Source organism: Poromitra crassiceps, assembly GCF_964638095.1.
Source record: "Poromitra crassiceps genome assembly, chromosome: 3".
Lineage (NCBI taxonomy): Eukaryota > Metazoa > Chordata > Actinopteri > Beryciformes > Melamphaidae > Poromitra > Poromitra crassiceps.
The window spans coordinates 42,706,915-42,720,100 of record NC_139625.1 but is presented as its reverse complement, the minus strand read 5'-3'; the positions used below and the strand labels follow the sequence as shown (position 1 = coordinate 42,720,100).

Here is a 13,186-nt window from a genome sequence, read left to right as displayed (position 1 = left end):
ATGAAGATGTACGTCTCTGGGTTCACCAGGAAAAAAAAGTGAGCTTTTAGCATGTTCTGTACTCTACTTATAGCCATTTATATACACCCTGTTTTCACCAAAAAGGTCTCTCTGAGAAGAGAAACAGCAGAAAAGGCCATTTTTGTAAAAGACACAATCTCAGGCAGAACTCGCTCTCAATTCTTTTATTTTGAACTGTATTGACATCAGACATGTAAATATTATTCGTTATGACACAAATGACAAAAAAATAAATAAATATATATATATATATATATATATATATATATATATATATATATATACATGAAGTGCTTTTTTTACATTCAACAATACAGTTTACTCAGTGTGAGTGAGTGTGCAGACAGACACACAGACCGACAGACAGACAGACAGACAGACACACACACACACACACACACACAGAGAGAGAGTTCTGTCCACAGCTGCTGCTGGATCGCACCTCCTTCCCAGGGAACACTATTGATCGCCCCGCAAATTAGCATAGGAGGGGAACACCAAACTGGTCTGAGATCAGCGTCTAGCCTCCTCTGCCTCTGCATCGTTTTCCTCCTCTCGTTCGGGCTGGGACGAATGCTGCGACACAGGAACGGGTCCGGCTTGGCTTTGGGACCAGGCGCTGGAACCGGATCGATCATGTTCGTCACGGGTTTGACTACCGCGAACAACTCAATCCAGGTTCGCCCTGCAGCAAGGCGACCAGCGCAGCGCGCCGAGGGGCGTTTCAATGGCGTCTCTCCTCTCTGCACAAGGAAGCGCGTTTCTCTGTTTTCTGTTTTTCCTCCTGCTCATTTCAAAACAACAGCTGCGGTATGTGTTTGTTCACGTGTTGTCGGCTTGTCTTTGAGGGCAGGGACCTGATACCATGTCACAGGCTGGGGAAGTCTTTGAACTACGCGCTGCACTAATAAAAACTCAAACACGTCATTGGCGGGGAGGGCTATTCCTGATAACACGTCAAAGACGTCTTTGGCGGTGAATGAGTTAAAGAGTTTGTGGCCAGGGTGGGATGGGTCAGCCATGATCTTGCGAGACCGCTTCAGTGTCCTGGTATTCATGTGTATTCAAACGCAAACCTGTGTTCAGCAGGATAATCTTAAAGCAGCTACGAGCAATATTTTCGATTGTTATTAAACAGTATAATTATAATATTGATGCATCACATCTTACCTATCATAGTAGCTGAGACCAAAGCCGTGTGAATCGGAGATTGCTCTCTTGATGATTATAGAGTCTGTGTCTGTCTACCGGCGGGCCGGATAAACCCGGAAGTGAAACGAAACTGTTTACGGCAGATGCCTGCCTTCAACCGTTTCACTCTGCCTAGCAACAGACCATAAACACGGACAACGCCATGCAGGGGCTTGCTACTCTCGCGAACATCTCTCGTTATATTCTAACAGTTTGTTTGGAAGTAATTTTATTTTGTGGTTATGGCCGAAGTGGCTGCCGCAAACCGTTTCATTTCACTTCCTGATCTGCCCCGGCCGCAGACAGACTAATCGTCAAGACAACACTGGCCGATTCACTCGGGGTTCAAGCGAGACTACTCGGCGTTGGTCTCGTCGACTATTAGAGGTAAGATGTGATGCATCGATATTAAATTTAGGCTGTTTAACTCATTCACCGCCAAAGACGTCTTTGACGTGTTATCAGAAATAGCCATCCACGCCAAAGACGTGTTTGACGTGTTTTTGTTTTTATTAGTGCAGCGCCTAGTTCAAACACTTGCCCAGCCTGTGACATAGTATCAGGTCCCTAGCATCTAAGACAACACGTGAACAAACACATACCGCAGCTGTTGTTTTGAAATTGAGCAGGAGGAAAATCAGAAAACGGATAAACGCTTCTTTGTGCAGACAGGAGAAACGCCATTGAAACGCCCTCGGCGCGCTGCACGAGCTGGTCGCCTTCCTCTGTGCCAGCCGGGAGAAAACGGGAGAAAGTAATCCAGAGAGATGTGATTGATCATCGGAGGAATGAGGAAATGATCGATCAGAGGGCGGTGAGGACGTGTTGAATAGCCAAGGGGAAAACGGGAACGATCAAATAGCAGGGAGAGGGAGGATAGGACAGGGAGACATGGACGAGGACGGGTGGACCAGAACAAAACAAGCGGCAGTCAGAGCAGCCCGCTGTCCGTTCTCAAGAGCTATTCAGTTGGTTCATGAAATCGCTGGGCTGCGTGCCCTCCAGTGTTGCTCCTGGCCAATCCCGGCGCCACAGGGCGTGGTTATTGCTTATCCTATTTGGGGTTAGAAATCACGCATTGTGTGTGTGTGTGTGTGTGTGTGTGTGTGTCTCTGTCTGTCTGTCTGTCTGTCTGTCGGTGTGTCTGTCTGTCTGTCTGTCTGTCTGTGTGTCTGTCTGCACACTCACTCACACTGAGTAAACTATATTGTTGAATGTAAAAAAAAAAGCACTTCATGTGTATATATATATATATATATATATATATTTTTTTTTTCTTTTGTGTCATAACGAATAATATTTACATGTCTGATGTCAATACAGTTCAAAATAAAAGAATTGAGAGCGAGTTCTGCATGAGATTGTGTGATTTAGAAAAATGCCAATATCTGCAATTTATCTTGTCAGAGAGACCTTTTTGGTGAAAACAGGGTGTATATAAAGGGCTATAAGTAGAGTACTGCTTTAACACTTTTATGAGTTTTGAAGTGAACGTGACCGGTGTGTTGTTGTAACAATGCCTCCGTGTGTATGTGTGTGTGTGCGCGCGCCCCCTTATGACATCACTTTTGACATAATCACCTCATCACATCATTAGCTAATTAGCCTAATTTAAAAAATCCGGCTCTGTCAGGTCACCCTGGGGTGACCTGACAGACTGTCTGTAGTCTCGCTTGGCCCTGACCTAGGGCCTTTACACCCCCTGAAAGTTTCAGCCCGATCGCACTTGAAACGGCGTATCTGTGGCCAGACACAGAATTGAAACATACAAACAAACATGAATATCGGCCACATACTCAATTTTATATATATAGATTTTCTTGCAAGCTAAAGTAAAGTTGTTTGTTTTTTATACAAACAAATTTGCTGTTCAGCCTCTAACCATCAAAACTTCTGTGAGCTCCAAATAAAATAAATGTTTTAGCATAAAAAATATATACCGTATCCATAGTTATTTTGATTAGAAATCAACAAAATGTGTAATAAGTGTTCAGGGTTCCTACGCAAGTCTGCAAAGTATAAAAAAAAGAGAAAAGGGGGGGGGGGCGAAAGGGAACAAGTAGGTCAGGTCCTAATTTGGCTGAAATTGATAAAAGTAGGCCTAATTAAATCTAATTAAATCAAAAGAAAGAATTAAATCAAAAGAAGACCTAATTATTGTAGTAACCTATGATTTCATAATTGTAAAATAGGCCTAGAGAAATGATTCCGTTTTGGGGTGTTTTGAGAGGGGGGTCGGTCCAGGGACATTGGAACTATTTTTGGCGCTGCCGAAGAAAAATTTGCCTTTTTTTGCATGTTTGGATCTTTTTTAGCCATATTTGGAGGAATATCTCATTTTAAACACACCAGTGTTATTGTCTATTGATTGCATTTCTCTCTCACACACACACACACAAAACACCGAAATTAGGATTTGTCAGCCACTAACAAATCAACACAAGGTAGCAGCTTACATATCAATAAGGATAAAACAAGAAATAGCCATGAAGAAAAGCACAACAGCTCACAGTATGAATGAATTAACAACTGCCCCTAGTCTGACACACACAGACTGGTGCGCATTTTCCAACGTGACATAGGCTACACTGCTCTATAGATGTAAATCACTGACAAGACTCCATAACAAAGAGAAACCCAACAGTTAAACCTAGTAGTTACCCATTAGAAGTCCATGCCAGAGCCTTGCGCCGCTCCTATGAACTCCATTGTCAACATTACTACATTAGCATTTGAGCTAAACAAGCTATCAAAGCCAACCAAAACCTAGGAGTGCTGGCTCCCACTGCGCTGTAGTTTATTCAATAAACAGAGATTCTCCTCTCTCTTTTTTCACACTCATTTTGCACACAGAATGGCAACTATACCGGCTCCATTATCAGCAGTGCCAGCAGCTACAGTACACATCATAAACACATTAGATTGCATTATTGCAATCATGTTTTAACTGGTATAAAAAGTACACCATTTACGTGTCATTCATTCATTGACAGCAGAAAATGTGCACTGAATAGGTTACAGGTATGCAGACTGCCTGTATGCTCGCATACCCTGTGCGAATGATAATCAATAGATTTCCATCACATGCGTAATATCATCTCCGTGGAGAGGTGTGTTTACCTTCTTTTTACGCACGAGTAAAATATCTCTTCCAGCAGCTGTTTGAGCTTTTCTCTCTGCACCAACATTTCCTGCTCTACTGGAGACATTTACGCTCTTAGTTTCGCCCTTATTTCTGCGCGTTAATTGACGCACGCTACTTTAGTAAATTCTGGCGATACAATTTTCACTGGAAAGGAAAGTTTCTTGTTCTCCCAGTCCCTTAACACAGTGGTTCTCAAATGGGGGTCCGCGGACCCCCATTGCCGTGGCACTTTGCCAGGGGGTCCGCGAAAGGTTTTCAGGTTAAAAAAAACAAAACAAGGCCCGGTCGAAACCTGGCATACCGCCGGTGCATGGGACCGTCACCCATGTATACCCATACACATTTTAACAATCAACATAACACATATAAGCCGTCATCTGATTTTCCACCTTTTTTCCCTGTTTGTGTTTAGGGATGCAGGATAAAGATTATTATTATTATTATTATTATTTAATAAATGCTGCAGCTGCACACTTACTGTTTAAACTTGAATTATAATTGTTTTTCTTTGTTCTTTGATGTGAATTTATGGCTTTTTGGCACCTATATGTAACCTTTTAAGGTTGAGATAATTGTATTATCATTATATGGTCCAAATATTTCAGTAAAGCACTTGAAACACTTGAAATATTCTTGCTTGGGTGGTATCATTCTACTTGAAATGATGGTAAAATGTATTATTTTTAGTAAAATAACATGTCACGTGTGCAATGCAATATTTGTAATGGAATCATTGTGGGACACGGCTAAGAGCCGAACTTAGCCATAGTTCCATAATGATTCCATTTGCATTGCACACGTGCTACACTATGCTAGCTAACGCTGTGCCAGGTATTAGCCATGTCCCATAAAGATTCCATTACAAAACAAGTTAACGTTAACGTTAGCCAAACGTTGTTTTGGTTACACAATGCATTGCCAACTATCTCAAAAACTAATGTGACAGGATAAGGTCCGTTTGATATGTTGTTAAACGTGTTATTTTACACCGTTTGAAAGAATTAACCCACCTTGAATTCTTTGAACAGGTCTGGGTGCCTGTCTTTCAGGTGCTTGGCGAGATTGGATGTGTTACCCTTGCCATAAAAAGTTGAATGTAGGCTAAGTAAGCAGCAGAAGCACTATTGTTTTTGTTCTAATTAAATACTTGAGGGCTACATGCCACTGGTGTTGCACTGTCTGCACTCACTGCCATAGGCTATAGAGTTGAATGTAAGAAGTAAGCAGAAGCACATTGTTTTGTTTTAAAGTTGAAGGCTACATGCCATTTGTTCATTGGAAATGGTTGCATACTTTAATAAAGGAGATCTCACCGCTGTTTACAGGCTTTTCCGATCGGCTAACACGCTAGTTATAGCCTACTTAGCTCAGCTGTTAGCTACTTATCTTAGCTCTCTGCCTCGCGGTAAGATGTTCATGTTCCTTACGCATAACATTCATGTATATTTGCTGGAAGGGGAGACGTCTCCCGCTACTGTTGATGTCCAGAGACACTGGGAAATGTGTGTTTGTTTATTTGTTGCGTCGTGTGTGTAACGTTAACATGGGCGCGGACCCTCTGCGGCCGTGAGCGACTCTGTCAAGCTAAACAAGATCAGATCAGGGCAGACAGGAAGTCTGAAACCGGACATTCGTCAAATAAAACATGTATGCAGCGATTGGGACACACATGCTCCCATAGGCCAGTGCAAGCACCTGCCTAAAAATGCTACATGTTACTTATTCCTTCTCAAACTACTTCCTACAGTAGGCCTACATGGTGCTAGTCTATCAAAATATCTTGGCTGTCATTGATTGTGTTGCATAGTGGTTTTCTGTAGCCTACTGTTGACAAATTGTGATATTGTAAGTCGCTTTGGACAAAACAAAAGCGTCTGCTAAATGACCTAATGTAAATGTAATGTAATAAAAAAAAAAAAGTCAAGCACATTACCGTGGAAACAATTAAGCTTAGCCCAAAATCACAAATCAGAATGAGGGGGTCCCCGGTATATTTTCTATCTTGTAAGGGGTCCTTGGCTGAAAAACATTTGAGAACCTCTGCCTTAACAACTGTGAACTGTTGACATGAAACTGCGGCAACTCACGAGGTCCAGTACTCTCTGCCTTAAAGGGCCAGCGGCAACAAGGTGAATGTCTCTGTCTGATGTGGCACTGCAGATCCAGATTAATGTTAATGATGATCAATGTTAATTTTGATTTTGAGACACTAGACAGGTTTATTTCTGACAATCAATAAAGCATATAATGTTGTATTAAGGATGTATGAAAGACAGAAATTAAAGTCAAATTTAAGCAATTTTTTTTTTTTTTTTTACTCATTGAGTGCCAATGACGACAATCGTCGTCAATTCGATTAGTGACGTAGAGTGCCAATGACGACGATTGTCGTCAATTGCGTTTTTTGACGGTGGGACGTGGATCAAAGCCTCAGGCATCTCCTGTACAAATATTGTAGCTATTGAAGGTGTATAACCTATTTTACGGACTTATTAGGTGGCGACAGTGCTCTCCAGATTAGAGAAAGGTCCGGAAAACAGCAGGAAAAAGCCCCGTGATGAAAGAGAAACCGCTCATGCTGCAGCCAGAGCCATATAGATGGCTCTGTCTGCAGCTGACGTTGGCTGCGAACAGCAGTCAATCCGCGCCCACAACTCAGCCCCTCTGCCTCTGTCTGTCTGTCTGTCTGCATAGTTTCTCCACACGATTAGCCGCCAGAAAGGCAGCACCCGACGCCCGAAGGGCCAAACCTTTCCCTGCAGTCCGGGTGGCATTTCCGTGTCGCGCTGGGAGCTGGCGCACAAAAACGGAGCGCTCCGAAAATAGACTGGGTGCGTGTTAGGCTGTGTGTTAGTGTGGGGAGGAGTTTGCAGCTGAGGGGGGGAGAGGGGGGTGGGGCACGCAGGGCACTGCACAACTACACCACGTCACTACATCAGAAAATATTAGCTTCAGACTCAGTGAATGTGCTTGAAATGCTTCATTTCACAAAAGGCGGAATAACTCAGCTTCTAATTTGAAACGTGTCTTTTTGCTCAAAACAACCTATCTTCTCCGGCTCATAACTAAAGAACGGAAAATGGTATCAATAAACTTTTTTTTGCAGATGATAGAAGCGAGTCTCATCGTTCTTTGTGCGTGTTCGGTGTTTACATAGTAATATCACACAATATTCTGTGGGCCTCGAGAAATCACTGAAAACGCTCTGAAACTCTGGCACTGGGAGCGTCCGTTCTCCAAAAGTGGCTGGCACTCAATGAGTTAATTAACTCATTCTCTGCCAAAGACGTACCCGGACGTACTTTTAACAATGGCGTTCTGTGCCAAAGACGTACTCGGATGTACTTTCATGTTTTGGGTGTTTACATTACATCAGACACTTTCCCAGCCTGTGACATTGTTTCAAGTCAAACTGATAAAAGGAACCCGCTAGTTTAGTATTTATGGGTGGAGCCTGTGGTCGAAACAGAGTCCGACCCAGTCGTTCTCGGATGGCGACGATGGCGAGGAAGACGCCGGCCTTTTTGTTGTTGCTCCACGACGGAGCGCCAGGGTGACGAAGGCTCCCCTTCACAGCGTTCTGATCCGTCTGACACAGATGAATCGGAGGAGGAGAAATGGGTGCCACTTGGAGAGAGCGATGACGATGGTAAAAAGTAGCCTATTTTTTGTATCGCGTTTGAGATGAAATGATCACACACAGCCGTCTGTGTCACATAAACATTTCAAAGTTTACAGCACTAACGTAGCTATTGTGTGATCTTCTGTGCTAACGTTAGTTATGAGAGGTAACGTGACAGCAGGTAACGTTACAGCACTCGTTATTCCTGTGTGTGTGTGTGTGTGTGTGTGTGTGTGTGTGTGTGTGTGTGTGTGTGTGTGTGTGAGAGAGAGAGAGAGAGAGAGTGTGTGAGTGTGACCACATAAGGGTTCGTTCCATTTGTTTATGCTTTTATCAAGCTAAGCTAAAAATCCACATGGCAACTGTAAAAGTAAATTATTTATTTGATTTTGTGCACATATTTATCATACTTTGATATTTTGTGTTTTCAGACTCTGAGTCGATGGAGGCGCAGTCCAGTCCTAGTCCCAGTCCTGTGTGTAGTCCTACACCACCTATTTCGGAAAGACCATGTCTCGAAATAGGTTCCAACTTATTCTGAGGTTCTTCCATTTTACTGACAATACTGTAGCAAGGAGGCTGCGGCCAAGCCTCATCTGTCAAGAAACCCCAGGGGCCAGACTCTCTCTCTCTCTCTCTCTCTCTCTCTGTAGCCGCTCACTGGGCGGGATGGACCGACACAGCTCCCTCAAATACATTCTCTTATTTTTTATTTTTTATTTATTTATTTGGGAAAACAAATACTGTATATGTCTGATGTGTCACTGAGGCAAAAAATAAAAGGCTCAAAAGAGAGTTCTGCTTGAAACGGTGTCCTTCACTAAAAACCTCCTTTTCTCCTATTTCTCTCCCAAGGAGGGCATTTTTAGTGAAAACAAGCTAACTTCCACTGCTTGTAACTAAACAAGGAAACATGGTAGAGTTTCAGTTTTTTACAAGGGGTAAGAAGAGAGTCTCTGCTTTATTGTGAGATATGTTGTGTAATTTTATTCCTAGCACAGAATATTCTGTGGGTCCTGGAAGATCAGGAAATATGCTCAAAATCCTGGCACTGGGAGCACACAGACCGAAATGACCCTGGCAGAGAATGAGTTAAGCACCAATTATTTATAGCTATTTAAAAAAAGTGCAGCTGGCGGAATATGGAATTTTTAAATGGAAATCGTGTAGGAACCCTGCCACTCATCTCACACAATATTCTGATATTTGTGGCTGTGAAGAACAAGATTAATCTATACAGTGGTATGACCTCGTTAGCATGGCAATATGTCTATCACTGTAAATCATATTGAACACCAAACAAAATCTTCAAAACAAATCAAGGTCTGGTCAAGGTCAAATATGCAAGTTTTTAATTGAAAATGTGCAGGAACCCTGGTTATTGAAGGCCCTCTGGTGTGTATTATACAGTATGTGTGGATGTAACTCAGGACGGGTTCCAGCTTTGTGTCGCTGCCAGACAGAGACTCATGTTTATTTGTGTGTGCGTGTGTGTGTGTGTGTGTGTGTGTGTGTGTGTTTGTCTGTGTGTGCTTGTTTGTGTGTGTGTGTGTTTTGCAGTGAGAAGAAGAAGGAAAAGGAGCGGGAGGAGCTGTGGAAGAAGCTGGAGGACCTGGAGCTGAAGCGGGGCCTTAGGAGCGACGGGATCATCCCCACTTAACGAAGCCTCCTCCCCCCCCCCCCCGCCCCGATCCAACCTCCCCGTCCCCATTTGCCCCCGCCCCCCACACCAGCCGTGTCTGCCCAGAGCTTGGATAACCCCCCACGACAGGCCACCTCCTCTGGATCCACACGGAACGCCCATCGGTTTCCTTCATCAGGATTTTTTCTCTTTTTTTTCTCCTCCTCTTCTGTATTTGTGCAACTTACTTTACGGTAGATTTCACCATGTCTCTGTTATCATAATTTCAACAGCACTGTAAATAACTGTTATATTTTTTTCTTTTTCTTTTTCCTTTCCCTTAAACTGATATTATTGCAAACGGGGAAAAAACAAAAACAAAATAAAGATAATAAAAAAAGGAAGAAAAAATAGAAAATGAGAAAATGACTTGTGTGGGAAAAGGGGGAAAAGACTTGTGGACTGTAGGACATAATGAACTGTTGAGAAACAAACAAAGAAAACGGCAAAAAAAAGGAAGATAGATTGTTTTTAACTCTTCATCCTCACTGTTCTTCCATATATTTTCCCCCTCCATTTTCTGGTTCTCCTGTTAGCGTCATCTCTCGTCCCTGTCCTCAGTCTCTCTCTGTCTCCCTCTTGTGGTGCATCTCCAACTTTTGCCCCCATGTGGGACATCCCACCACCTCTTGGGAAGAAGCCCCTCCCCACTGTCTCAACAAGGACCGCCCCCTTCTGGCTGCCTCCTGCCTATCTCTAAATTGAAGCTTAGACAACGCCCACCCCAGTTCAGGACCTGAGAGGAACCGATCGAGCCTGTCCTCCGTTTGGGCCGGGTATCAGTACTCCATACCTTCAAGGTATCAAACCAAATACCAAGTAGTATCCAAACCTCTCCAGGCAAACCATACCTGCATTCCATCCTTTTTCTACAGATATAGAAAAAAAAATATTTGTATGGTTTTGCTTGCAGCCAAGCATTCTTCAGTTTAATGCGACATGTGATTGGCCCACTACCGCAGCAGCTGCAACCCGTACAGTCTGTGGCGGTGTAAAAATGCATGGAATGAAGTACTCTATTGGTATCTGTATCATGTAAGGGTACTGGTATTGGTCCTGGCAGCCCTTTCCCTCGCCCAGTGCGTCTACATGCATTTTTTCATATTCCAACATCACTTGGGGATATTTGTGTATTCCGTTTTCAAAGAGACGGCACCCGTCAGCACCGCATCCTGTTTACAGTCGCCAGGATGAGCTTACATCCTGGTTATTGTTATTATTGTTATTATTATAAGATACTATATCGGGTGCTGAGGCATTGAAATGCTTTATCCACATTTACTGTTTTTTTCCCTTTCCTATTTGCCAGGCTGTGCAAGTTGTTTTTCCCCATGGTGACGTTCAGAATATTCTGGTTCTTGGCGTGCCGTACGCACACAAAAGGGGGAAGTTAGATGTGATCAGATTACGACGATGTGTATAAAAGTAGAGCTGGTCAATAATTCAATATTATCGTTTATCTTTCAGTGGAATCATTGTGAAGATATGGTGATTTTCTTTTAATGGGATATTGTGACGAGCAATTCTGCTGTCTGATCTGATGAGAGCAAGCAGATCTTATTTAAAAAGTCAGACATGAGGTATCACAGGAATTGGAGCTTAGCTCTCGCCCAAAAAAAGCCAGATCAAAGTGATATTGATTCTAGCCATATTGTGATCTAAATTATATGGATATGGCTATATTTATTCCAGCTCTATCGCCCAGACCAATATGAAACTGCTCTCTCCTGGTATGAGCTGAAGGATAGGAGTATAAACCCCAGAATCCTTTGCATGTAAACGCACTCTCACTCTTCTCCCCACTAAAAACTGATCGCTTTTTATTTTTGTCACTTTCTTTCTCTTCTTCCTCTTAATTATTTAGATTTGTCAACTTTGACCCCTTACCTGCCTACCTACCTGCCGTACCAGGCATCCCTGGTATCAGTCTGGCACTGGTACACGGGGGGGAAAAGACGACTTGGACTTACAAAAATAAAAATAAAAAAAGTCGCCAGCTCTCAGCAAGAGCGCCAAAAACACTTCTTCTGCCTATTGTGAGACACGAGCGCTTCCACTCCCCCGCCACCAGGGGGCGCCACGTTAGCTTCACAGTATTACAACAGAAAAAGGAAAAACCCTGTACATTGTTATTGAATGCAGTACACTGATAATCTTGTATCTTGTAGTAATTTAGCCTATATTTTTGCTTAGGAAACTGTGGAGAGGAGTATCCAGTATATAAAGAGGTATTATGGAACAAGATTTCCTGGTATTTATGATCGTGTTTCCCCCCCTTGCTTTGTTTTTATTTCTCTATCTTCCTTTGCCCGCCCCCCCCCCCCCCCCCCCATATCTTGGTTTTTATCACGTTTCTTTGGATATTTTGATGATTTTTTTATTTTATTTTTTTGACCATCGGGTATATATTTTTTAGTTGGGGAGGGAGGGAAAGGAGGGGGGTTTTGAGAGGTGGGCAGGAGGAGGTTTTGAGGGGTCAGAGAGAGGGGGAGGACAGGGAGCAGCCCACTTTCGCCTCGGATTTGGACAGTAAGCATTTTTTCAGCGTTGTTGAAGCCCCCCCTCGCAGAATTAATGTGTGCTTTAGAATGGCCCAGATATATGATTAAAAAAGACAGAAAAAAAGGGTTGGAGAAATACAAATGTTTAATTATTTTAAAAAATAAAGAGATATTAAATTAAACCTGTTTTGTGATAAAGCCCAGCTGCTGAATTTGCTTTATTTACTCAGGTCACACGCAGGCTCCTGCACTGTGTGTGTGTATTTGAGAGAAACAGGCAGTTGGATGTGTAATGTTGATTGTTATTCATAGAGACTATAAGTCCATAGACACTATTATGGATGTAGCCATGTTCCATAGACACTATTATGGATGTAGCCACCGTCACGTCACCCATTGTGCTTTCTGGACTCAGTTTAGAAGCTGCCAGTTTGGCATTTTGACCGTCTCATCGTTATCGGCGAGCTGCGCGATCACTGGACAGGCAACCTGTCAATCACGCCCCAAAACAGTCTGCTTTTTTACGTGTATTTGACTCTAAATGGGACCATAATTTACTAAATGAACATCATGCTGTATTGAAGAAGACTTGATACTAGCGCTCGAGACCATAAACTCATTAGGAAAGTGTTTACAAGTGTTACTGAGGCCATAAATGAGGTGAGGTGTCATTTTCCCATTGACTTCTATACAGTCGGACTTCTTTTTGCAGCCAGTGGCATCGCCCTCCTGCTGGCCATGAGAAACAATGCAGGTTTAAGGATAGACTGAAGTATTCACAGAACCAGCTAGGCTACTGTATGCAATTATAACCCTTACGCATTTTATTTGTACCTCTATCAACATGATGGGCTGCAGTTCTTTTACTGCACTACACTCACTGAAACAAAGTAAAGCTGACTGCACTTGCCATTTTTACTTCTACTTTGTTTTTGTCTGAATGCTTAGTGTTGACTATACATACATATTATGCATACACTAAACAGACAGACACAAACTAACTAACAAGAATCTCAAAGAACTCA

The 13,186-nt window shown here is 42.8% G+C and overlaps 1 protein-coding gene across 5 annotated transcripts in view; it reads left to right on the top strand.

Moving 5' to 3' along the window:
* The window catches only part of ppp2r5eb (protein phosphatase 2, regulatory subunit B', epsilon isoform b), a 151,462-nt gene extending 138,784 nt beyond the window's left edge, over positions 1 to 12,678 (top strand). For all 5 annotated transcript variants that reach the window (XM_083633778.1, XM_083633779.1, XM_083633777.1 and 2 more), the window contains exon 14: positions 9,540 to 12,678. In XM_083633778.1, the coding sequence (XP_083489904.1) occupies positions 9,540 to 9,639 (100 nt within the window). In that variant the 3' untranslated portion in view covers positions 9,640 to 12,678. The remainder of the gene's footprint in view (positions 1 to 9,539) is intronic.
* Positions 12,679 to 13,186: the final 508 nt, after the last annotated feature.